The 24,014-nt window shown below is 45.6% G+C and overlaps 1 protein-coding gene across 1 annotated transcript in view; it reads right to left on the bottom strand.

The window, feature by feature from the left end:
- Window positions 1–24,014, bottom strand: part of WWC1 (WW and C2 domain containing 1) — a 188,593-nt gene that overhangs the window by 11,937 nt on the left and 152,642 nt on the right. The window contains exons 16-19 of the mRNA XM_011997874.1: window positions 17,948–18,100; window positions 15,839–15,930; window positions 6,569–6,701; window positions 5,142–5,306 (exon numbers count right to left, since the gene is read on the bottom strand). Coding sequence (XP_011853264.1) covers window positions 5,142–5,306; window positions 6,569–6,701; window positions 15,839–15,930; window positions 17,948–18,100 — 543 coding nt within the window. The remainder of the gene's footprint in view (window positions 1–5,141; window positions 5,307–6,568; window positions 6,702–15,838; window positions 15,931–17,947; window positions 18,101–24,014) is intronic.

The following is a 24,014-nucleotide window of genomic DNA, read 5'->3' as shown; positions in this document are numbered from 1 at the left end:
TGCAGTGGCACTATCTCATCTCACTGCAGCCTTGACTTCTCGGGCTCAAGTGATTCTCCCGCCTCAGCCTCTCAAGTAGCTGGGACTAAAGGCACATGCCACTGTGCCTGGATAATTTTTGTATTTTTTGTAGAGACAAGGTTTCACCATGTTGCCCAGGTTGGTTTCAAACTCCTGGGCTCAAGTGATCCTCCCACTTAAGCCTCTTAATATCCTGGGATTACAGGTGTGAGCCACTGTGCCCAGCCTTTTATTCTACATTGTTTTAATCCAGTGGTGGCACTTAAAGGATATGTGTCCTACCGACCAGAAATGGGTATCGGGATAATTGATCCTTAAGTTGTAGTTGTTTATGTGTTAAAGACTATATTATATAAAAGAGAGACAGAAGCTACATTAAGTCCTTGAATTTAGCTTTCTCTAATATAAACATACTTCAATGCATACCGATGCAGAGAGTAGTGAAATCATTTAGAGTCACAGGAAACTAGTTCGGGAATGAGAATTTAGGACAGGCTGTGTCCATTTGGTCAAAGTCGATCAACCCAAAAATGTGGCAGCACTTCAGATGAATGCACGGGGGCTGAGGAGAGCTGCAGGAAGGGTAATTCATGGCCCCTGGACTTCAAGTTCAGTAGGGGAACTCAAGACAGTGAAACTAACCAAGTGACATAGGCACAGATGAAGACCAAACAAGGGAGCCACTCAGCAGGGGATGCCTTTTGTGCAGAGGCCAGCAGAAGGGGCTACTCACAATCAGACCCAAGGAGGCCAGAGGAAGCCCCTCAGGAGGTGGCTCTGAGCAACAAAGAGGCTGCAGGCTTTGGAGTTGGACTCCCAGCTTTGCACTTAGTAGCTGTGTGACCTAGAGCACAGTGCTTTGAGTTTTTGAGTCTTAGTTTCTGTGTCCATAAAATGGTGTTCACACAACTCACCTTGCAGGGCTGTAAGATTAGATGACACAGAAAATACGTTTTTTGGCTGCGGGTGCTCGAAGTGTTGCTGATTAGCATTTGAAATCCCATCCTGTGGGTGGGAAAACCCCACCTTATGACTTGGTGGGAAACAAAGCCCACCCCCCAATGATGAAGCTGAAAGTAGCAGAACCTTGCTTTTACTGCCTCCCTTGCAGCTAGAGGCAGGCACAGGACTAGCCTCTGTCAGTTGGATGCAAATGCTCCAGGCCTTGAATCACAACCTGGTGACTTGCATCCAAGTCTGTTACTATGCCTCGTGAATTGAAACAGGCCACTCTTTCTCTCCTTCGTTCTACAGATGTGCCAGGTTTGTTGTTATCTCAGGGAAAAGCCATTAATGGTAAGTAGTGGCAGTGGCAGCAGTGACCAGAGCTTCCATGCCAGCTGGGACAGGAAACTGGTGGAGGCATAAATATTGAATGCCAGGGGCAGCAGTGGGGCCGGCTGGGGCCAGGTTTTGTGGCAGCATTGGTGAAGGTGTCACCCGATTGGCTTTGTGGTATAATTTTGGCTGTGGTCTGGCCTTCCTAGGTCCTGATTTCTGAGGCTGGTTCTACAGCCTTATGATGAGTGTGTGAGCTCCTCAATTTACTTTCCCCCAAATTTTCCTGCATATACTGCTCACTGTCCATTTCCATTGCTTGCAATGAAAAACCCTGACCTGTATAGGCAGGAAGTAGAATGCTATCAGTTACAGACTGAGACACGTGGAGCTGGCTGTGGAGGGGGCAGGGTGGAGGCATAGCATAGCCCCAGCATGTCTCTGTTGGCAATTTGGTAATGCTCATCTTGTGGGCGCAAAACAAAGGGTTAAATAGTTCCCTGCTATACCTTAGCAGACAGTCTCCATGCCTGCAGAGTTTTAGAGGAAATGATAGAAAATCTTCATGATGTTGTACTCTTGGCTACATCTTGTAGCCTTCAGTAAGTTTTATAAAAAGAGACATAAGCTTGAGCTGAAGTGGGCCAGCTAGAAAGCAAAGAAGGAAAAATACATGACTTTGCTAAAAAAAAAAAGGCCCTTTCTACCTGTGGAATGTGATCTCCATTGACTGGGAATCTCTTAATTTGTGATCTTGCAGGGTTAGAAATGGTATGAATAATAAAATATGGGAAGTGGAAGCATAGTGCTTGGTGTGTTACAGATGCTTATTTAACTAGGACAGGTGCTTTTTGTTATTTGAAGATGCCAATCCTAGAAAAGGGTCACTTAAAAGTAAATCCATGTAAACAGGGAACCAGAATTTTACAGAAAACACTGGGGAAAAATGCTTGAGGTTGAGTCTATAGGTGGAAAAGATAAACATTTCACCAAAGTTATTCTATTTTATATTTCCCATTTAACAAAATTACAACCACATTCTAATCCTGATGAAAAAGAACGAGTGAAACACTAATATTTTTTGGTGAGATTTTTCTAATGAGTGACATTCTTCTCTGTGTTTGATTTCTACTGCACGTTCATAATGGCAGTAATTTCCACTCCCCACCCCCCCCACCAAAAATGCAGAGGGTTATCCATTGTCTTAAGGGCTTTTCTAAATCATTCAAATTATTCATGTTTTCTTTTTGAGACAGAGTTTCACTCTTGTTTCCCAGGCTGGAGTGCGATGGCCCGATCTTGGCTTACTGCAACCTCCGCCTCCCTCGTTCGAGTGATTCTCCTGCCTCAGTCTCCCAACTAGCTGGGATTACAGGCATGCGATGAGCCACCATACCTGGCTAATTTTGTATTTTTAGTAGAGAAGCACCGATTGGATTTTTCTCTCCTGCAGTTGTGAGCCAGCTTAATTGCAGCATCTTCTACCTATGATTTAGGAAGCCCAACATCACATTCAGTGACTTCAGGAAATCCTGCACCTTGTGCAAGATATGAAGCCAACATGCATTGTTACCTGCATTATCTTTTCAGCTGCTTACAAGTTCAAACAATTAGCTAGGGCTCTACCACAGAAGGGAGAGGTTTATGTTGCTCCTAGGAGGGACCGCAGGGGATGTTTTCATGAAGACTCATTTGACAAGCAGCCAGTCAATCAGTAAAATTTTCACATTATAAAGAAATGAGCTTCTCTAATCAATCTTATATACTTGTAGGCCTTGAACACTGAATACTCAGATAATGAGACCCCTCCCTTCCTCTCCCCTTCCCTCCATAACAATAGTCACGTAAATGGCAGGCAGAGAACCAAGTGTGGACTCCACAGGCCTCCCCTTCTGTGACAACTTTTTGGGACATTAGGCAGGAAGGTTCTGTTGAGGGCCTAGTTATTATTCAGTGGTTCTATATGGTAGGGGAAGGAAGGATATTGATATCACTGGAACCCAGGATTCAGGTAAGGTAGGCACATGTCTTATCTGTGCTGCCCCATGGAAGGTTAGGAGCAAGGGCTGGTTCTGTAGCTCCAGCAAAAGCATGACCCCTCAGACTCAGTAAACACTGAGACCCCCCATGCAGGGTAGAATGAAGGAAGGTGGGCTGGCCTAGGAAGGGGAAGGGGTAGGGGAACTGGAAAGCAAGGAAAATGAGGGTATGAAGGAACAAAGACCACTGCAGGGCTTGCACATTCCTCTGGGTATACAGGAGCTGGTGGGCAAATGAAACAGGTAACGAGGGCCAGGTAGAAGCCAGAGTGGACTGGAAAGCTCCCCACCTCCATCAACTAAGGACAGTTGCCCCCACCTTGGTGCCAGCCAATTGCTGCCAATTGTGTGTGGTCTGTGGTGACATACAGTCTCTTTTTTTCAAGAAGAACTGGAATTTTATGTCAAACTCTTCCTATTTTATTTTATTTATTTTATTTGTTTGAGGCCAAGTTTCGCTCTTGTCGCCCAGGCTGGAGTGCAATGGTGTGATCTCGGTTCACTGCAACCTCCGTCTCCCGGGTTCAAGGTCTCCTGCCTCAGCCTCCCAAGTAGCTGGGATTACAGGCATGCACCACCATGCCCGGATAATTTTTTGTATTTTTAGTAGAGACAGGGTTTCGACATGTAGGCCAGCCTGTTATTGAACTCCTGGCCTCAAGTGATCTGCCCACCTCAGCCCCTCAAAGTGCTGGGATTACAGGCATAAGTCACTCTGCCCGGCTTTATTTTTAATTGCCCTTTAGGTTAAAAATAATTTTTTTTTAAAGACAGGTCTTACTCTGCTGCCCAGGCTGGAGTACTGTGGTGCAAACATGGCTCAGGGCAGCACTGGACTCCCGGGCTCAAGCAATTCCTCTGCCTCTACAAGTGCATGCCACCAGGCCCAGCTAATTTTTAATTTCTTAGGTGGAGACAGGGTCTCATTATGTGGACGAGGCTGGTTTTAAACTCCTGGCCTCAAGTGACCCTCCTGCCTCAACCTCCCAAAGTGCTGGGTTTACAGGTGTGAGCCACTGCATCTGGCCACCTTTTTAATAAGTTTTAAATGTTAGCAGCAGGTTCAATTAAAAAAACTAAAACAAACTAGAAGCCAAATAATACAGATCTGCTGTAATTTGGCAGCCTCAGGCTGCACCCTAGAATTGCCCTGGAGGTGGGAAAGAAACGCCTGTGTGTCTCGGGGACACTGAGGGGTCCCCCTCTGATCTCAGCAAGTGGTTGCAGGAGGGCAGGGCAGAGTGTGAACAAGGAGGAAGTCAGTTGGTTGGAATTATAATAACATTGACCAAGTACTAACTACCAAGCCTTTTCTATTGCTTGTCTAAAACAATCCTATAAAGTAGGCCCACCTGAGGAAACTGAGGCTCTGAGGTGTTAACATGCCCGAAGTCGGCCGGGCGCGGTGGCTCAAGCCTGTAATCCCAGCACTTTGGGAGGCCGAGACGGGCGGATCACGAGGTCAGGAGATCGAGACCATCCTGGCTAACACAGTGAAACCCCATCTCTACTAAAAATACAAAAAAAAAAAAAACTAGCTGGGCGAGGTGGCGGGTGCCTGTAGTCCCAGCTACTTGGGAGGCTGAGGCAGGAGAATGGCGTGAACCCGGGAGACGGAGCTTGCAGTGAGCTGAGATCCGGCCACTGCACTCCAGCCTGGGCGACAGAGCGAGATTCTGTCTCAAAAAAAAAAACATGCCTGAAGTCACCCAATAACATGAGAGTAACGGGCTTTGCACCCAGCCCTGTGTGAGGCTCTCGGCTACTCTGAGGGGAGCAGAAGGGGTCTGCACGCTCACTTACCCGGCAAACGTACTGGCTCTGGGGTCCCGGGGAGAAGGTCTTAGAGCGGATGATGGTGCTCCCTCGAAGAAATGGCCCCGGGGACGGAGTGCCCACCCTCCGGTCCTTGGGTCGCACCACTGTGGGGGATGGGGCCGGGGTCTCCGTGTTGGTTTCTTTGTCCACCTGAGGAAGAAGTCACACCTTGAAGCCACTAGTGTTCACAGAGTCTCAGCCACCTACCAGAGACCACTCAGCTGCTCCTCCTCCCTCCTGTCACCTCACCTTTCCCCACAGACACACCAGGGTTTCCTTGGCATTAGCCCTGCTAGATGAGCTCAGCCTGGTGAAGTCAGGACAGTACCCAAGGCTGGGTGCACCGACCCCCACCCCTCTGTGGCACGTGTGGTTGGGGGCTGGTGGGAGCACATTCAGCCTCCAAACAGACTCACATGAGCAGTAGAGGTGTCTCAAAGTTTTGAGAGTGTGATGATGTCCAACGTCCTGGACGTCACACTCTCAAAACCTATAAACCAAGTCCATTTTGAAAAACCACACCCAAGGCTTCCACAGCCCTGGCAAAGTGCTACAGTTGCTTTCATTGAATTCTGAAGGCAACCAGCTAGTCTTGTTTTTAAAGCCAACCCATCAGGTTTTTTACTGCCTGTGCACAGTAGTCATCAGGAAAACATAAACAAACAAAAACACCTACATGCAGGACCTCTGTCAGCCTAAACAGTGCCTTTATATAATTTTAAGAAAGGGCACCCCCTCTGGCTGGAGAAATTGCAGAATGATGCCCCCTTGGTGTGGAGGAGTTAGAACTGGGGCCCAGATCCTACCGCACCCGCCGTGGCCAGGCACCTCTGTGCGGTACTCCAGCTGCAGCCTTGCTCAAACACGGCAGGTGCTCTAGCTCCAGGAGTCCTGGAGCCAGCTGTCTGTGGAGAGTGAATCCTGCTGTAACATGTGACCCTAGTGCAGCAGGGGAGCAGGCAGTAAAGGGAGTCTGGCCTTTTTTCCTATCGCATTATGGGCAGACCCACATGAAGAAACACATTTTCAGAGCCTATCTGCAAGGTTGGTATTATTGTGCCCATTTTAGAGATGAGAAAATGGAGGCTTGAGAGGGATGAAGTCATCTGCCTAAGACTACACAGCCAGGGAGTATCAGAACCAGAATTCGAACCCAAACCCTTCTGACTGCAAGGCTTGAATTCTATCCAGAGAAGTCAGGGAAAATGCAGAAGGCAGAAGAAAAGAGATGGGTGAGTTGGCCTCTCCTGGTTTACCATCACCAGAATGACCCAAAGGTGACTCCATTGTGAGGGCTTGTGCCCTGATGCTGGAGGCCAAGACTTAGCTCTGAGTCTTTTCCGACTGCTTCAGCACAAGAATTGAAGGCTCTTTCTCCGCAACAGCCCTTCCATCCCCCCAGCCCTTCCTACCTTTAATGCTGGGTACCCGTCCATATCAGGTGAGGCTTTCTCAGTGAAAACATCCTCTTCTTCCTCCTCCTCTTCCACCTCCTCCTCCTCTTCCTCAGCTACTGCCTCATTCTCACTGGTCTCCTCGTACCTCCTGTGATGACAAAGCACTTTGGTTACCCACCCAGAAGCCACTTTGCCTCTGTTCACCTGCCTTTAAGTACATCCAAGGGAGGGCTTCCAATCCTTTTGATGATTGAGGATACATTAAAAAAAATTTTTTGGGGGCCAGACGCAGTGGCTCATGCCTGTAATCCCAGCACTTTGGGAGGCCGAGGCAGGCGGATCGCCTGAGGTCAGGAGTTCAAGACCAGCCTGGCCAACATGGTGAAACCCCATCTCTACTAAAAATACAAAAATTAGCCAGGCATGGTGGTGTGCATCTGTAGTCCCAGCTACTCAGGAGGCTGAGGCAGGAGAATTGCTTGAACCTGGGAGGTGGAGGTTACAGTGAACCGAGATCGCACCACTGCACTCCAGCCTGGGCAACAAGAGTGAAACTCTGTCTCAAAACAAACAAAAAAAATTTTTAATGAGGCATAATTTGTTTCCAACAAAATGCATTTTCAGTGTACAGTTTGATGAGTTTTGGCGAATGTATTCACCTATGTAACCACCACTGCACTTGAGATGTAGAACATTCCATTCCTCACCAGAATTCCCTCCTACCTTTTCCCAGTTTAATCTCCCGCTAGGCAGCCACCGATTAGCTGTTGTTATAGATTAAGTTTGACTTTTCTAGAGTTTCATGTAAATAGAATCAGACAATATATGCTGTTTTGTCTCTGACTTCTCTGTGTCTGCATAACGTTTCTGAAGTTTATCCATGATGCTGTATGCATCAGCGGTTCATTCCTCCCTTTTTTTTTTTCTTTTGAATGAGAGTCTCACTCTGTCACCCAGGCTGGAGTGCAGTGGGACCATCTTGGCTCACTGTAGCCTCCACCAGTGGGCTCAAGTGATCCTCCTGCCTCAGCCTCCTGAGTTGTTGGGGCTACAGGTGTGTGCCACCACACCTGGCTAATTTTCCTGTTTTCTGTAGAGACAGAGTTTCAGTATGTTGCCCAGGTTGGTCTCAAACTTCTGGACTCAAGCGATCTACCCCCCTTGGCCTCCCAAAGTGTTGGGATTATAGGCGTGAGCCACCATGCCCAGACAGTTCACTCCTTTTTATCATTAATATTCCATTAGATGGAATATTGCAACATATTTAGATCTGTTCACCTGCCTTTAAATGCACCCAGGGTAGGGGTTCCAAACCTTGGAATGAGGCGGGTGGTTGAGGAAAAGGAGGAGGAAGAGGAGGAGGAGGAGGAGGAGGAGGAGGAGGAGGGAGGGAAGGAGAGTTCAGCTGATGAACATTTGGATTACTTACATTTCCAAGCAAGTATGAATAAAGCTTCTTGTACATTCATGTATAAGTCTATGCATGAATATAGGTTTTCATTTCTGTTGGATATTGCTAGGGTTGCCAAAATAAAACACCACATACTAGGTGGCTTAAACAACAGAAATTGTTGTTTAAGGATTTCTGGCAGCTCTGGAGGCTGGAAATCCACACTCAAGGTGTCAGCAGGTTTGATTCACCTGAGGCCCCTCTCCCTGGCTAGCAGATGGCTGCCTTCTCGCAGTGTGCTCACATGGTCTGTCCTCTGTGCATGCGTATCCCTGGTGTCTGTGTGTCCAAATATCCTCGTATGAGGTCCCATCCCAACTTTAATGGCCTCGTGTTAACTTAACCACCTCTTTAAAAGCCCTACCTCCAAATACAGTCACATTCTGAGGTACTGGGGGTTAGGGCTTCAATGTATGAATTTTGGGGGGATACAAATCAGCCCCTAACAGATAACAGAATTACTGGGTCATACAGTAAGTGTAAATGTACCCTTTTAAGACACCAACAGGCTGGGCATGGTGGCTCACACCTGTAATCCCAGCACTTTGGGAGGCCAAGGCAGGAGTTCAAGACCATCCTGGCCAACATGGTAAAACCTCGTCTCTACTAAAAATACAAAAATCAGCCGGGCGTGGTGGTGGGCGCCTGTAATCCCAGCTACTCAAGAGGCTGAGGCAGGAGAATTGCTTGAACCCAGGAGGCAGAGGTTGCAGTGAGCCGAGACAGCACCACGGCACTCCAGCCTGGGCGACAGAGTGAGATTCTGTCTAAAAAACAACAACAATAACAACAAAAAAAACCACGGACAAATGGCTGCTCCAAAGTGATTTTGCCATTTTATGTTTCCCCTGAGCAATGTTGTAAGAGTTCTAGTTCCTCACTACACTTGGTGTCGTCCATCTTTATAGTTAGTCACACTACTGGGTGTGTACTTGCATCTTGTTGGGTTTTAATGTGCACTTTCTTCTTTTTTCTTTGTTTTTTTTTTTTTTTGAGACGGAGTCTCGCTCAGTCGCCCAGGCTGGAGTGCAGTGGCGCGATCTCGGCTCACTGCAAGCTCCGCCTCCCGGGTTCACGCCATTCTCCTGCCTCAGCCTCCCGAGTAGCTGGGACTACAGGCGCCCGCCGCCACGCCCGGCTTATTTTTTTTTTTTTTGCATTTTTTAGTAGAGACGGGGTTTCACCATGTTAGCCAGGATGGTCTCGATCTCCTGACCTCGTGATCCGCCCGCCTCGGCCTCCCAAAGTGCTGGGATTACAGGCATGAGCCACCGCGCCCGGCCTTTTTTCTTTGTTTTTAGAGACAGGGTCTTGCTCTGTTGCCAAGGCTGAGGCTGGAGTGCCATGGTGTGATCATAGCTCACTGTTGCCTCGAACTCTTGGGCTCAGGTGGTTGATTTTCCCACCTCAGCCTCCCAAGTAGCTAGTACTACAGGCACATGCCACCATGCCTGGCTAATTTTGTAAGTCTTTTGCAGAGATGGGGTTTTATTTTGTTTCCCAGGCTGATCTTGAACTCCTGGCCTCAAGAAATCTTCCTGCCTCAGTTTCCCAAAGTGTGAGCATTACAGGTGTAAGCCACTGAGCCTGGCCTAATTTGCATTTTCTTGTTGAGAAACTCTTCATGCATTTATGACCATCTTCTTTGGTGAAGTGTCTGTTAGAATCTCCAGCCCCTTAAAAATCGGGTTGTTGACCAGGCACAGTGACTCACGCCTATAATCCCAACACTTTGGGAGGCTGAGGTGGGTGGATCACCTGAGGTCAGGTGTTCCAGACCAGCCTGACCAATATGATAAAACCCCGCCTCAACTAAAAATATAAAAATTAGCCGGGCGTGGTGGCATGCACCTGTAATCCCAGCTACTCAGGAGGCTGAGACAGGAGAATCGCTTGAATCCGGGAGGTGGAGATTGCAGTGAGCCGAGATCGCAGCCTGGGCAACAAGAGCAAAACTCTGTCTTAAAATAAACAAATAAATAAATAAAAATAAAAATTCGGTTGTCTTATTATTGAGTTGTAAGAAATCTTAATATATTCGAGCTATGAATCCTTTGTCAGGTATGTGGACTGCATGATTTTCTCTAAGCCTGTGGCTTGCCTTTTCATTTTCTAAGTGGTGTCTTCCAAAGATCGTAAGTTTTTGATTATGATAAAGCCCAATTTACAGATTTTTTTCATTTACAGTTTGTGCTTTTTATGTCCTAAGAAATCTTTGCCTACCTCAAAGTTTTGAACAGTTTCTTTCTTACACTTTCAGTACTTCTATAATTTCAGTTTTTTTGTGTAGCTCAATAACCCATTTGAGATTATTATTATTATTTTTTTTTGAGATGGAGTCTTGCTCTGTCGCCCAGGCTGGAGTGCAGTGGTGCGATCTCGGTTCTGCCTCCCTGGTTCACGTCATTCTCCTGCCTCAGCCTCCTGCGTAGCTGGGACTACAGGCATGTGCCGTCACACCAAGCTGATTTTTGTATTTTTAGTAGAGATGGGGTTTCACCACGATGACCAGGATGGTCTTGATCTCCTGACCTCGTGATCTGCCCACCTTGGCCTCCCAAAGTGCTTGGATTACAGGCTTGAGTCACCGTGCCCGGCCACAGATTAATTTTTATACATGATATAAGTGTCCAAGTTTATTTTTTTCCATATGAATATCTAATTGTTTCAACACCATTTGCTGAAGAGACTTTTGGTGATAGTCCTTAAAACTCTCCATTTCCCTTGGACTCTAAGGTTGGAAGGATTTGGTGTGACAAATAGGCTGCATTTGTTAAGTAGTAATTTATCTCTATTCCCATCTTGACTTCTGAAAGACATACAGAACTGCCCGGCTTCTGATCAGCATGAGACAGTGTTATCATACTGAGCCAAAAGAATCCCAGCCAAAAGCAGAGAATCCAACATCCAGCTAGCTGGCTCGGCGAGCGTGTGGGGAAACACAAAATCTCCCTGAGGATTTTCCCAATGGGGAGAATGCATTTTGGATCTCTACTCACAACTCTGCAATTCAAACCTCTTCTGTACTTAGATGAGGACTGCTCTGTGGAGGGGCCTTGGCTCTCCTCCTTGGCCCCAGCAGCCTCTCCATCTACAAATAAAAGAGCTGTTGGTCAGGCGCGGTGGCTCATGCCTGTAATCCCAGCACTTTGGGAGGCTGAGGCGGGTGGATCACCTGAGGTCGGGAGTTCGAGATCAGCCTGACCAACATGGAGAAACCCCATCTCTACTAAAAATACAAACTTAGCTGGGCGTGGTGGCGCATGCCTGTAATCCCAGCCACTTGGGAGGCTGAGACAAAAACAAACAAATAAACAAACAAAAAACCCAACTTAATTTTAATTGTAAGGAGAAAAATAATTAAAATCAACAGTATCTTTTCATCCACTGGGGTGGTAAAGCGGAAAAAAAATCTGATAATATGAAGTGCTGGTGAAGGTACAGAAACAGGCATATCGCTGTGGGAAGTGTAAAGGAGAGCAGTCAATTTACATTCTGAAGGCAATTTAGCCTTATCTGTTAAAACAAAAAATGTACATATCCTTAATTAAGTTACAGCAGTTTGATTACATTGAGTGTCAGAGAGGCTGTAGATTAGGGTACTCAATCACTGCTAGTGGGAGCATTTATTAATAAAATCTTATTTGAGAACTACTCTTGAATGTCTATTAAACTATAAAAAACACACGCCCTGGGATCCAGCAATGCCACTTCTCAGCATCTGCCCTAGACAAATACAAGTTCCCAAGGAGGCAAATACAAAGATTTTTCCCTCTAGTATTGTTTGGTGTTTTATTCTCCTGTATTTTCTAACACTTAGTTTTATTTTGCTTGTGGATTAAAAAAAAAAAATCCAGTCTTCTGATTATATGATTTAAAGACATAAAAAAACAAATAAAATAAAAAGAAGGAGGACCAGTGACATGCTGGGTACTGGGTGCCGAGGAAGGACTGTAAATTGGAACAGACGGACAGCCTTTTGCAGACCAGAACCCAAGACTCCAGAGATGAGCAGGCATGGCAAGACCAGTTAACATCCCAGGACCGAGAGAAGCTTCCAGTCTTGGGGGAGGGGGCTGCAGATGGTTTACCCCACTACAGCAGCTCTGGGATCCCCAGCCCTCTTTGTAAGGGAAGTTTGAATGGCAGGGGGTGTGGAGACAGGGGGCCACAAAGGGAGAAGGAACAGAAGGCGGTTGCTAGGAGACGGCTTGAAAAGTCTCAGCACAAGCTTGGAATTTGGTGGAAACCACTGATCTTGTGCCAGGGTTTTGGGAGATAGGTCCTGGGCCTATTTCTGGCATCAGACCTTTGCCTGTGTGATCCGTAGTAGTGTGGCACGGCAGTGTGCCAGGGAGAAAGAGAGAGAGGCAGAGAAAGAGAGAGGAAAGGAAAGAGAGAGGGAGATGGCCAGGGGTCGGTGGGGACAGACAGAGAGAGAGAGAGAGAGAGAGAGAAAGAAAGAGAGAGAAAAGGAGGGGGAGAGAGAAATTGAGACAATGTAGAGAGAATCCTAAACTAACAAAGGAACATACAAAAATTCCAGGAACCTTGCCATCCGCTTTATCACATGAAAAAAACAGTAAGGGAGAAGAGTAAAACAAGGATCAGTAAACTATAGCCCGTGGGCCAAATCCTGCCTGCTGCTTTGTTTTGGACAGTCTAAGCCATGAATGGTTTTTATATTTTAAAATGACTGAAAAAAAAAAAAAATCAAAAGGAGAATACTTGGTGAAAAGGTGCAAATTATATAAAATGCAAATTTCAGTGTCCATAAATGACATTTCCGTGGAACATAGATACTGTCATTGGTTTAAATACTGCCTACGGCTGCTTTCACACTGCAACAGCAGAGGTGAGGGGATGCAACAGAATTCCTACAGCCCACAAGGCAAACAATATTTACCATCTGGCCCTTTCCAGAAATCATCTGCTGACCTCTGGAGTAAAAGATATTAAGGAAGGGCGCCTTCTGAGACTAAATATATAATTTGGGGCTCTAAGAGAATAATAATATGGAAGCGTTATTGAATGCTTCCTCTAGGTCAGGGTCTGTGTTAAGTGCTTATCATGCATAATTGTACTGAATTTTGCAAAATACACCATGACATAGTAGTTGTTTTCTAAATCTCTATTTCACAGACGAGGAGACGGAAGTTTACAGCTGTGATATTCAGCCTAGGCTCCACATTAGAATCACCCAGGGAGCTTTTAAAACTTACTAATGCTCAGTAAGGTCTTACTGATCAGAAACAGAATCCCAGAAGGAAGTTGGCTGAGCTAGACTCCAGATCCATATCTGTCTGAATTTAAAGCACAGGCACTTAAGACCAACTTATTCTTCCTTCCAAATGGCAAGATTCATAGGCTGTGGCCATTTCCTATGTGGGATTTACCGTATTTCCAGCCAGTATTGAGGAATGTTCCTTCTCTCTTTCCTAACAATAATTTCGACCACGTATTGAGGGTCTACTGTGTGCTTTGCACTCGATCTTCATCAGTGCCTTTCCCTTGAGTCTCTTTCAGTAACCTTATATAGTCAGTATTATTTCCTCAGTTTTCAGATGAGGCTCAGACAAGGTTAGAGCGACTTGCCCGGCAGTGACACAAAGTGTCGGCTTCTGTAGTGCTGGTCACATTCTGCTTCTTGATTTGATGCTAATTACAGAGTTTTGCTTTCCGAAAATTCACTGAGCTCTCTGCTTAGGTGAATTTTCTGTAAGAATTTTACACTACAATAAAAAGTTTCAAAAATACTTTGCCCTAAGGTGACACAAAAACATGAAGAATCCAAGATTCAAACCCTAGTCTCTGTCATTGTTTCTTAAAGTGTGTGATGAGATCTTTCTCATAATACAAGGAATTAAATAGCACCGAATCACAAAGTGAGGAAGTTGTCCCCTTTTCAATTCTTGTTCAGACATTTTGATTACAACAAGGAGAAAGTCTCTGGCAATAGCATGTCTTCAGCGTTGCTGAAACACTTGCTAACCTTTTTTTTTTTTTTTTTTTAATAACGGGAGAGAAGGCTCAGGCTTAGCAAGCAATATCTCTAACTAGACTTTAATAATATTGCTTTATTTTCATGACATTGTGTTTTCCACAGTTACCTTTTGAAGCAGACTTGGCTCTTGGTCTACCCAGTACCCACTTTTTCCCTTAGTAACAGAAATTTGATTTTTGTACCCAAATAACAGATCTCATTCTCCAATCTCCCTGCAGTTAGGCAGGCTAAGTGGCTAAGCTTGGCCAATGAGAAGCAAGCAGAAGTTGCTGTGTGGGACATTCAGGAATGCTTCTTAGTTAAAAGGTACACAGGCATGCTCTCTTTTATCTTTCCTATTTCCTGATGGTTACCTGGCCTGATGGCTGGTGATCCAGCAGCCATCTTGGGCTATAAAGCAGCCTGAGTGATGGAGGTCACATAGTAAAGACAGCAAAGCAGACACAGGAAAGGAGCCTAGATTCCCAATAACACCGTGGGGTTGACAGAATTGGATAGCCTTGGATTGCTTCCTCCGTTGTTTTTTTCTTTGAGACAGAGTCTCACTCTGTCACCTAGGCTGGAGTGCGGTGGCGCAATCTCGGTTCACTGCAACCTTGTCCTCCTGGGTTCAAGCAATTGTCCCTGCCTCAGCCTCCCGAGTAGCTGAGACTAAATACATAATTTGGGGCTCTAAGAGAATAATAATATGGAAGAGTTATTGAATGCTTCCTCTAGGTCAGGGTCTGTGTTAAGTGCTTATCATGCATAATTTTACTGAATTTTGCAAAATACCCCATTACAGGTGCCCACCACCATGCCTGGCTAATTTTTGTATTTTTTAGTAGAGATAGGGTTTCGCCATGTTGGCCAGACTGGTCTCGAACTCTTGACCTCAGGTGATCCATCCGCCTCGGGCTCCCAAAGTGCTGGGATTACAGGTGTGAGCCACTATGCTCGGCCTCTCCCATTATTTTTAAATTGTTTTTGAGATGAGGTTTCACTATGGGTTCAAGCAATCCTCCTGCCTCCTGCCTCAGCCTCCTGAATAGCTGGTATTACATTCTTCTTCTTCTTTCTCTTTCCCCCTCTCCTCCCCTCCCCCCCTCATCCCCCAGGCTGGAGTGCAGCCTTCCTTTCCCTTGCTCTATCCCCCAGGCTGGAGTGCACAATCTCATCTCACCACAACCTCCCCCTCCTGGGTTCAAGTGATTCTCCTGCCTCAGCCTCCTGAGTAGCTGGGATTACAGGCGTGCACCACCACGCCCAGCTAATTTTTGTATTTTTAGTAGAGACGGGGTTTCAACATGTTGGTCAGGCTGGTCTTGAACTCCTGACCTCATGATCCGCCCACCTCGGCTTCCCAAAGTGTTGGATTTACAGGCAAGAGCTACCACGCCTGGGCCTCTTATTCTTAAGTGAAGAAGAAGTAAACTTCTATCTTATTTCTGTCTAATATTTCTGCTCTCCATTCCTGAAAGTCAAATGCAATTCCCAAGGACTCTTTACTTTATGGCAAACTACACAAATTTTCCATTTAGAGTAACATAAAGTTTCTCCTTTTTTTTTTTTTTAAGCAAAATAAAGGTCACTATATCAAGATAAAGAATAACATTAGATGTGAACTAGCATAGGTGACTCATGGGAAACAAAATGGCAAATTCGAAAGGAATTCTGGGAACCATCGTACTAGGTTACATTGCCTTTTTGACTGTAGAGAACCCATGAGGAGAGGGTTTCTCAGTCTTCCCAGTGGAACCCTTCTCTTAGTTGCACTGGCATTTGGGGATCTCATTGCTGGGCCTAGATCCAGGCAGGGCAGCTCCTGGGGCCCAAGGGTGTGCTCACTCACCAGCTGTCTTCCAGCGTCTGTGTGCTGCTCCTGCCCTCCTGCCTCTTCTCCAGCTCCACCGCTGTCTGTTCCAACAGAGCAGACACAGCGTCCTGTAGAGACAAAGGCTGCTGGGTCATTGGGTACAATGTAGGTGCCACCCTACCTGCCAGGAATCAGAGCATCTCAGACCTGTGACCCTCCCAGTGAACTGATGGTCAAACCAAAGACCAGAGTGGTCAAGTGTCTTGCCCAAGGTCACTGATAAACTGGTAAAAATTGTCCTTAATTTCTCCAACTAGCAGTTCTCCAGAGAATAGCTCCTGTATGTACGAACATACTCAGCATCGTGGTGGAAGACAGCCAAGTTTAGCAGTGAAGTGAGACAGAATTAAGATCTCTGACTGTAAGGAGACCACAGCATCATCAGACCAACATGTGAACCATCAATAACATAATGCATAATGTACTGTCTCTTTTTGGAGTGAGAGACCTGAGTTTGAGACCTAGCTTTGCTGAGGAGATGTACATCTTAATGTAATTTGGTTATCTCTCTGAGACTTGGTAAACTGTACATAATAAACGGAATAGTGCCTGATGCAAAAGGAAGTACAGAAAATGATGATGATGATGATGAAAAAGAAGGTGGGGGTGGGGAGGGAAAGGAGAGGAGGAGGAGAAAGAGAAAAAGAAAATAGACTTAATTGATCTATTTGCTACCCTTATCTTTACCTGTATGTCCCAACCTATCCTCTGCATAGAAATTCTAGGCAGTGGCTGTCCAAACTAACCAAGTACTGACAGAAGGAACAACCTCTACAGAGAGGAAAGGATCACTACAGAGAATTACAAGAAAACCTGAATCCAAAACACTCTCTCTAACTTTTTGATGTGGTCAGGATCCCATAGGAGTCCAATACCCTATAGGTAAGACTAACTTCACTGCTCAACTGAGTCCTGACCAGTCTGCCTGGCCAGTAGGTGTGGGCTTTCCAAATGGGGGAGACAGTTTAAGGATATTTTAATGTGTTAAAGCGTACTGCACTAACTAAAATGAAAAAACATATTTTTTCACTGAAAATAGGCAAATGTAAGATTTTTTTTTTCCTTTTTTTTTTCTGAGATGGAGTCTTGCTCTCTTGCCCGGGCTGGAGTGCAATGGTGTAATCTTGGCTCACTGCAACCTCTGCCTCCCGGGTTCAAGTAATTCTCCTGCCTCAGCCTCCCTAGTAGCTAGGATTACAGACGACTGCCATCATGCTTGGTTAATTTTTGGAATTTTAGTAGAGACAGGGTTTCGCCATGTTGGCCAGGCTAGTTTTGAACTCAGAGAGATCTACTCAAGAGATCCTCCTGCCTCAGCCTCCTAAAGTGCTGGGATTACAGGCATGAGCCACCATGCCCGGCCAAGATTTTCAAGTAACAAAGTCATAATGGAACAGTTACCAAGTGCTCTTTACATATATTTCTTCAAAGCATCATAAAAACTTTTTTCTCTTTTTAATAATTAATTATTATTATTATTATTTTTGTAGAGATAGGCCTCACCATGTTGCCCAGGCTTGTCTTGAATTCCTGGCCTCAAGAGATCCTCCTGCCTCGGCCTCCCAAAGTGCTGGGATTATAGGCATGAGGCCCCGTGCCCAACCTCATAACAACCTTTTAAGGCTCACATTAGACATTAAAAATTGGATGCTCAGAGAGGCCATATGACTGACCTAGCCCTCTGATTCTCTTCCCATGACTTCCAGCTGCCTCTTATACAAAGCCTCCACTCTGGACCTTGAACAAAGTAGGGGTCCAAGAAAGGTTCATCTTTTACCTTGCACAGTTTTCTATCTCCTTCTCCATTTCATTTGTAAAAAATCATGAATTAAGTTTTCGTTAGCCAAGTGGTATTAGGTAGAACAAAGGACAGCAGGAAGCACAGATGTGGAAGAAAGCAGTTGTGGAAGGGGAGCCGCCTGCCCCTTAGTGGAGATCTCTCCTTCCCTGTCTTCTTCTCCTACTTCCTCCACCCCGTTTTTCTCCCCTTGTGATGCCCGACCACCTCCAGTTCTGGGAGAGGCTTTCCCTTCCAACATCCAGGTGCTGCCTTGTAGGAGGGTGGCACACCTGGTCCCAGCTCACCGTGCTTGCAGGCCCTGGGGCAGGGGCCGTGACTCCCACTGGCTTGAGCTCCCTGCTCTGTTTCTTCAAGTATTTGTAGCTGAGGAGGTTGTACCAGCGAGTCGACCTCTCCCCAGACCTGCAGACCTCCGCCAGGCTGATCTGGGCGCCTCCCTGTTGGGGATGGAAACAAGGAGAACATAAGCGGGGCAGAGGGGGGAACCAAGTGTCAGGGAATCTGGTTCACGGAGACAGTATGGAGAAAACACCACTCCAGATAAGACGGAGGCATCCTGGCAGGAAGATAGGCCAAGTTGTTAACATTTCCAATAACTCATTTGTCGTTCATTCATTCGTTGATCGGTTTAATCATTTGCCAAATCTTTATTGAGGACTTATCCTATGAATTTTTTTTAAATAAACAAAACTATGCTAAAAAAAACCTTTAGTTTACCATCTTTGCTGCTTTTAAGTGCAATTTCAGTGGTATTAAACATTATGCACATTGTTGTAAAAGAGATCTACTGAACATTCTCATCTTGCAAATCTGAAAGCTTTGCCTCCCGGGTTCACGCCATTCTCCTGCCTCAGCCTCCCAAGTAGCTGGAACTACAGGCACCCGCCACCACTAATTTTTTGTATTTTTAGTACAGATGGGGTTTCACCATGTTAGCCAGGATGGTCTCGATCTCCTGACCCGGTGATCTGCCCGCCTCGGCCTCCCAGAGTGCTGGGATTACAGGCGTGAGCCACCACACCTGGCAACTCTACACTTATTAAGCAACAACTTCCTTTTTCCCCTCCCTGCAGCCCCTAGTAACCACCACTGTATTTTCTGTTTCTATGAATTTGATGACTTTAGATACCTCATATAAGTGGAATCATACAGTATTTGTCTTTTTGTGACTGGCTTACTGAACTTAACAATGCCTTCAAGGTCCATCTGTGTTGTAGCGTATATCAGAATTTTATTCCTTTTTTGTTGTTGTTTTTTTGGAGGTAAGGTCGCACTCTGTTGCCAGGCTGGAGTGCGGTGGTGTGATCATAGCTCACTGTAATCTCGAACTCCTGGGCTAAGAGATCCCCCTTTCTTTTTAATGCTGAATAATATTCCATTGTATGGGCATGCTACATTATGCTTATCCAGTCATCTGTTGATGGACATTTGGGTTACTTCTACCTCTTCACTATCGCGAGCAGTGCTGCCATGAACATGAGTGTACTAGTAATTCTTTAAGAACCTGCTTTCAGGGTGGGCATGGTGGCTCATGCCTGTAACTGGAGCACTTTGGGAGGCTGAGGCGGGTGGATCACCTGAGGTCAGGAGTTCGAGACCAGCGTGACCAACATGGAGAAACCCCATTTCTACTAAAAATGCAAAATTAGCCAGCCGTGGTGGCATATTCCTGTAATCCCAGCTACTCGGGAGGGTGGGGCAGGAGAACTGCTTGAACCCAGGAGATGGAGGTTGCAGGTGAGCTGAGATCGTGCCATTGTACTCCAGCCTGGGCAACAAGAACAAAACTCTGTCTCAAAAACAAAACAAAACAAAACAACAACAACAACCTGCTTTCAATTATCTTGAATATATGCCCAGAAGTACAATTGCTAGGTCATATGGTAGTTACATTTTAAAGTTTTGAGTGGAACTACTATACTGTTCACATCAACACTTGCTAAGGAAGTGCTTATAATCCCACCAACAATGCACACGAGTTCCAATTTCTCTACGTCTTCACCAACACTAGTTATTTTGTGTGGTTTTTTGATAGCCATCATCCAAATATGTGTGAGGTGGTATCTCATTGTGGTTTTGATTTGCATTTCTCTGATAATTAGTAATGTTGAACATCTTTTCACATGGATGTTGGCCATTTGTATATTAATTTTGGAGAAATGTCTATTCAAGTCCTTTCCCCTTTTCACATTGGGTTATTTGATTTTTCTGTCGTTGAATTCCCATTCTGTGTTAAGTTATATTAAGCACTAGGTTCTACGTTATGTACTGAGCATAATGATGGTCCCCACATGGTTCCACCTTCTGGGAGCCAGCACTCTCCCAAGGAACTCAGGAACTGAACAAGTAATTAATTCCAAGTGAGGTAGAAAACTGCGTTGTCATTTCTCCTCCACTAAACTTGCAAAAGTTTAAAAAATTGACAACAAATGCCGTTGGTGAGGTTATGGGGAAACAGGCTCTCTCTCACCTTGCTCGTGGGAATGTAAAATGGCAGAAACCCGATGGAAGGAATTTAGTCATATCTAGTAAAAACATAAACGCATTTTACCCTTCGACCGAGTAATTCTCCTTGTAGCTGTCTATCCCACAGATACACCTGCAGAAATCTGTACAAGTACAAAATGACCCACAAAAAGAGTCTTCATTTTGACCCTCTTTGTAATAGCGAAAGTTTTTTTTTTTTTTCTTGAGACAGAGTTTTGCTCTTTTTGCCCAGGCTGCTGGAGTGCAATGGCATGGTCTTGGCTCACCGCAACCTCTGCCTCCCAGGTTCAAGCAATTCTCCTGCCTCAGCCTCCAGAGTAGCTGGGATTACAGGCATGTGCCACCACGCCCGGCTATTTTTTTTTTTTTTTTTTTCATATTTTTAGTAGAGACGGCGTTTCTCCATGTTGGTCAGGCTGGTCTTGAACTCCCGACCTCAGGTGATCCGCCCACCTCGGCCTCCCAAAGTGCTGGGATTACAGGCGTTAGGCACTGCGCCCAGCCAACGGCAAAAGATTTTAAACTACCCAAAGGTCCAGCAACAGGGAACAGACGAAAGAACTATAATCTATCTATGCAATGGAATATTACGTAGCTGTGTAAAAAAGAGGAAGATCTCTTTATACTGATGCAGAGAGAGGGCCAGGCTATAAAGTTACGAGAAAAAATAGCACGGTGCAGAAAAGAGTATATAATATGCTACCTTTTGTGCAAGAGAGAGGGGGATAAGTATATGTGTCTATAGTCTATGTATATATTGCACCATGTTTGAGGTGCAAGGGGGAGTGAACATGATCATACGTGCACAAGAAATAATGGAAAGATGAAAAAGAAATTAATCAAAGTGGTCACCTATATAGGGTAGGCAGTGAGGCTGGGGTGAGGAGAGAGCATGATTTCTCTTCAGTAAACCTTTCCATACAATTTTTCTTTGAGTTATGTAAATATATCCCTTAAACTGAAAACAAATTATAACAAACTAACCTAACTGACTATAAGCTCACAGAAAAGGGAATTATTTCAAGTGACTTAATATTTTTACTGTTTTGTTTTTCCCCCCTACATCCTCCCTAGAAATTACTACAAACTAATTAATCATTCCTCAGAGGCTTTATTGTTTTGACATGTCCAAAAATGAGCCCTGGTCAGGTTTGGGAAGGTGGTCAGCCTACCTTCCCCTAACACACTAGTGTCGGTGTGTGGAAGGGGCTACCCAGACTCTGTGCTGATGGGTGGTAGAAATACCAAATGCCAGTTTGCAAAATGGACTTGAGCCAAGTGTATTAATCCGTTCTCATGCTAATAAAGGCATACCCGAGACTGAGTAATTTACAAAAGAAAGAGGTTTAGTTGACTCACAGTTCAGCATGGCTGGGGAGGCCTCAGGAAACTTACAATCATGGCAGAAGAGGAAGCAAACACTTCCTTCTTCACATGGTGGCAGCAAAGAGAAGTGGCGAACAAAAGTGGGAAAAGCCCCTTATATAACCATCGGATCTCATGAGAACTCACTCACTATCATGAGACTAGCAGCATGGGGGTAACCGCCCCCATGAGTCAATTACCTCCCACCAGTTCCCTCCCACAACACATGGGGATTATGGGGGCTACAATTCATCAGGATGCATCGGAACGTGGCAGAGCTGTGCTAGGTCTGGGACAGTGAAAGGTGGTTTCTGAGAGCACAGTGGTGAGTAGGGAGAGGAAGAAAGCCCGATGCTGACACTTCGCTTGTTTAGCACCAGCTTCCTCATCTGGAAAACAGAGAAAACAACTCCTACCTACCCGCCTATTGGGAGGATCAGAGTGAATTAAATGCTTGGCACACTTCAGGCACCCAGAATAAATGTACATATATATAAATATTTGTCTATTGCTCATTTATTCATTCAATAAAAACTCCCTAAGCCCTTCGCAGACTCTGGAACCACAGAAGCATGTAAGATATGATTCTTCCCCAAAACGGCTCATGGTTTCCTAGGGAGATAGACAGCTATGTTGCATATTACAGTTCAGAACATGCCAGGCCATGTGTGAGGTATGAGGGGAAAGGACCAGGACCACAGCTTTGAGGTGTAACACTTCCAGCAGATTATTATTAATTCTAACAAGATATACTGTTTATCTGGGGCCGGCTCACAGCTGTGAGTATTGTCTACCTCAGTAAACTGGATGCACCTTTGAGGGCATTTACGTATTCATTCATTCATTTATTCAACACACAAAAACGTGCTGAGAAGTCTCATGTGCCAGGCACTGTTCTGGGTGCTGGAGACAGAGCAGAATTGAAGGCAGATAAATATTCCTGCCCCATGACTTTATATTTGCGTCTAGGGGAATCAGATAACAACTCCATAAGTAAACTCCTTACTGTGTTTCATCGAATCTAAGATGCCATCTTTAAAAGTGTACCATTATTTTATGCACCAAGAAAGAGAAATAGTTGCCAATTAAACTATAACTTGTCATCTAGTACACAGTGCATCTTGATTTCAGAAATAAAATGTAAAGATAACACGTACCCTAGAATCTATGAAGTACAGTGAAATGTTAGGTGATAAAAGGTGGTGTAGAGAAAAATACTACAGGGAAGGGGGCTAGAAGGGGATAAGAGAGCAGAGAGGGTAATGGGATTTACATAGGGTGGAAGACCTCACTGAGAAGGTGACATTTGAACAAAGTCCGGAAGGAGGTGAGGGAACACCTGGGAGGACAGGATGCCAGGCAGAGGACACAGCAAGTGCAAAGGCCTGGAGGGGAGCACATATTGGCGTATTCAAGGAACACGAGGCTGGAGGAAGAGTTTTGCAGATATAATGCCAGAGATAAGAAGTGGCCAAATCCCAAGGGGCCTTGGAGGCCAGGCAAAGGACACAGGTGTTGACTCTAGGTGGAGACATAAGCCATCATAAGGTTTTAGCAAAAGAATGGCATGCACTGATTTACATTTAAATAGGATTAGTCTGGCTACTTTGTTGAAAAAAGAGGAAGGGGAAATGGACAGAAGCTGGGAGACCAAGTAGGAGATGGCTGCCATCATCCAAGGAAGGAAAGACAGTGGCTTGGGTCTGGGGAAGTGGTGAGAAGTGGGATGTAGGGTTCTTTTGAAGGTGGAGCTAAGAGGATGGGGTAAGGGAAAGAGAGGGGTTACGGATGACTGCAGGGTGTCTGACCTGAGCAATGGAAGAATGAGATTGCCATTGGCTGAGACAGTGGACACACAGGTTGAAAGGTCAGGGGCATTCTTGTGGCCATGTTAGTTTGAGGTCCTATTTTATGTTTAAGTGAAAATGCAGAACAGGCAGTGGAAATAAGAGATTCGAGGGGTGTGGGGAGGCCCAGGCTGGAGCCCTGCACTTGGGATGGGTTTGCAACTGGGAGATAAAATGAGATCACCAAGGAAACGAGTAGAAAAGGGGAGGATCAAGGACCCAGCCCTGGGCCCTCTGAGATAGGGAGGTCAGGGAAATGAGGAAGAACCAGCAAAGGAGACCAAGATGCTAGAGGTGAGGGGAGAACACTGGAAGAGCAAGGTAACCAGGAGGCCAAGCAAGGGCAAAGGATGTTGAGGGAGGTGGAGTCAGCAACTGCGGCAAGTGTAGCTGGCAGGTCCAGAAGGAAGATGGAGAACTGGCCTCTGGTCTGGTAACAAGGAGCTCACTGATGAACATGATGAGGACACCCTTGGTACAAAGATGAGGGCCAGGCTAGGCACGGTGGCTCGCGCCTGTAATCCTACCACTTTAGGAGGACAAGGTGGGCGGATCACTTGAGGTCAGAAGTTTGAGACTAGCATGGCCAACATGGTGAAACCTCACTCTACTAAAAATACAAAAAATTAGCCAGGTGTGGTAATGCGTGCCT

The sequence above is a fragment of the Mandrillus leucophaeus genome, unplaced genomic scaffold (genome assembly GCF_000951045.1).
Source record: "Mandrillus leucophaeus isolate KB7577 unplaced genomic scaffold, Mleu.le_1.0 Scaffold115, whole genome shotgun sequence".
Classification (NCBI taxonomy): Eukaryota; Metazoa; Chordata; class Mammalia; order Primates; family Cercopithecidae; genus Mandrillus; species Mandrillus leucophaeus.
This window is presented reverse-complemented; position numbering and strand designations above follow the sequence as displayed.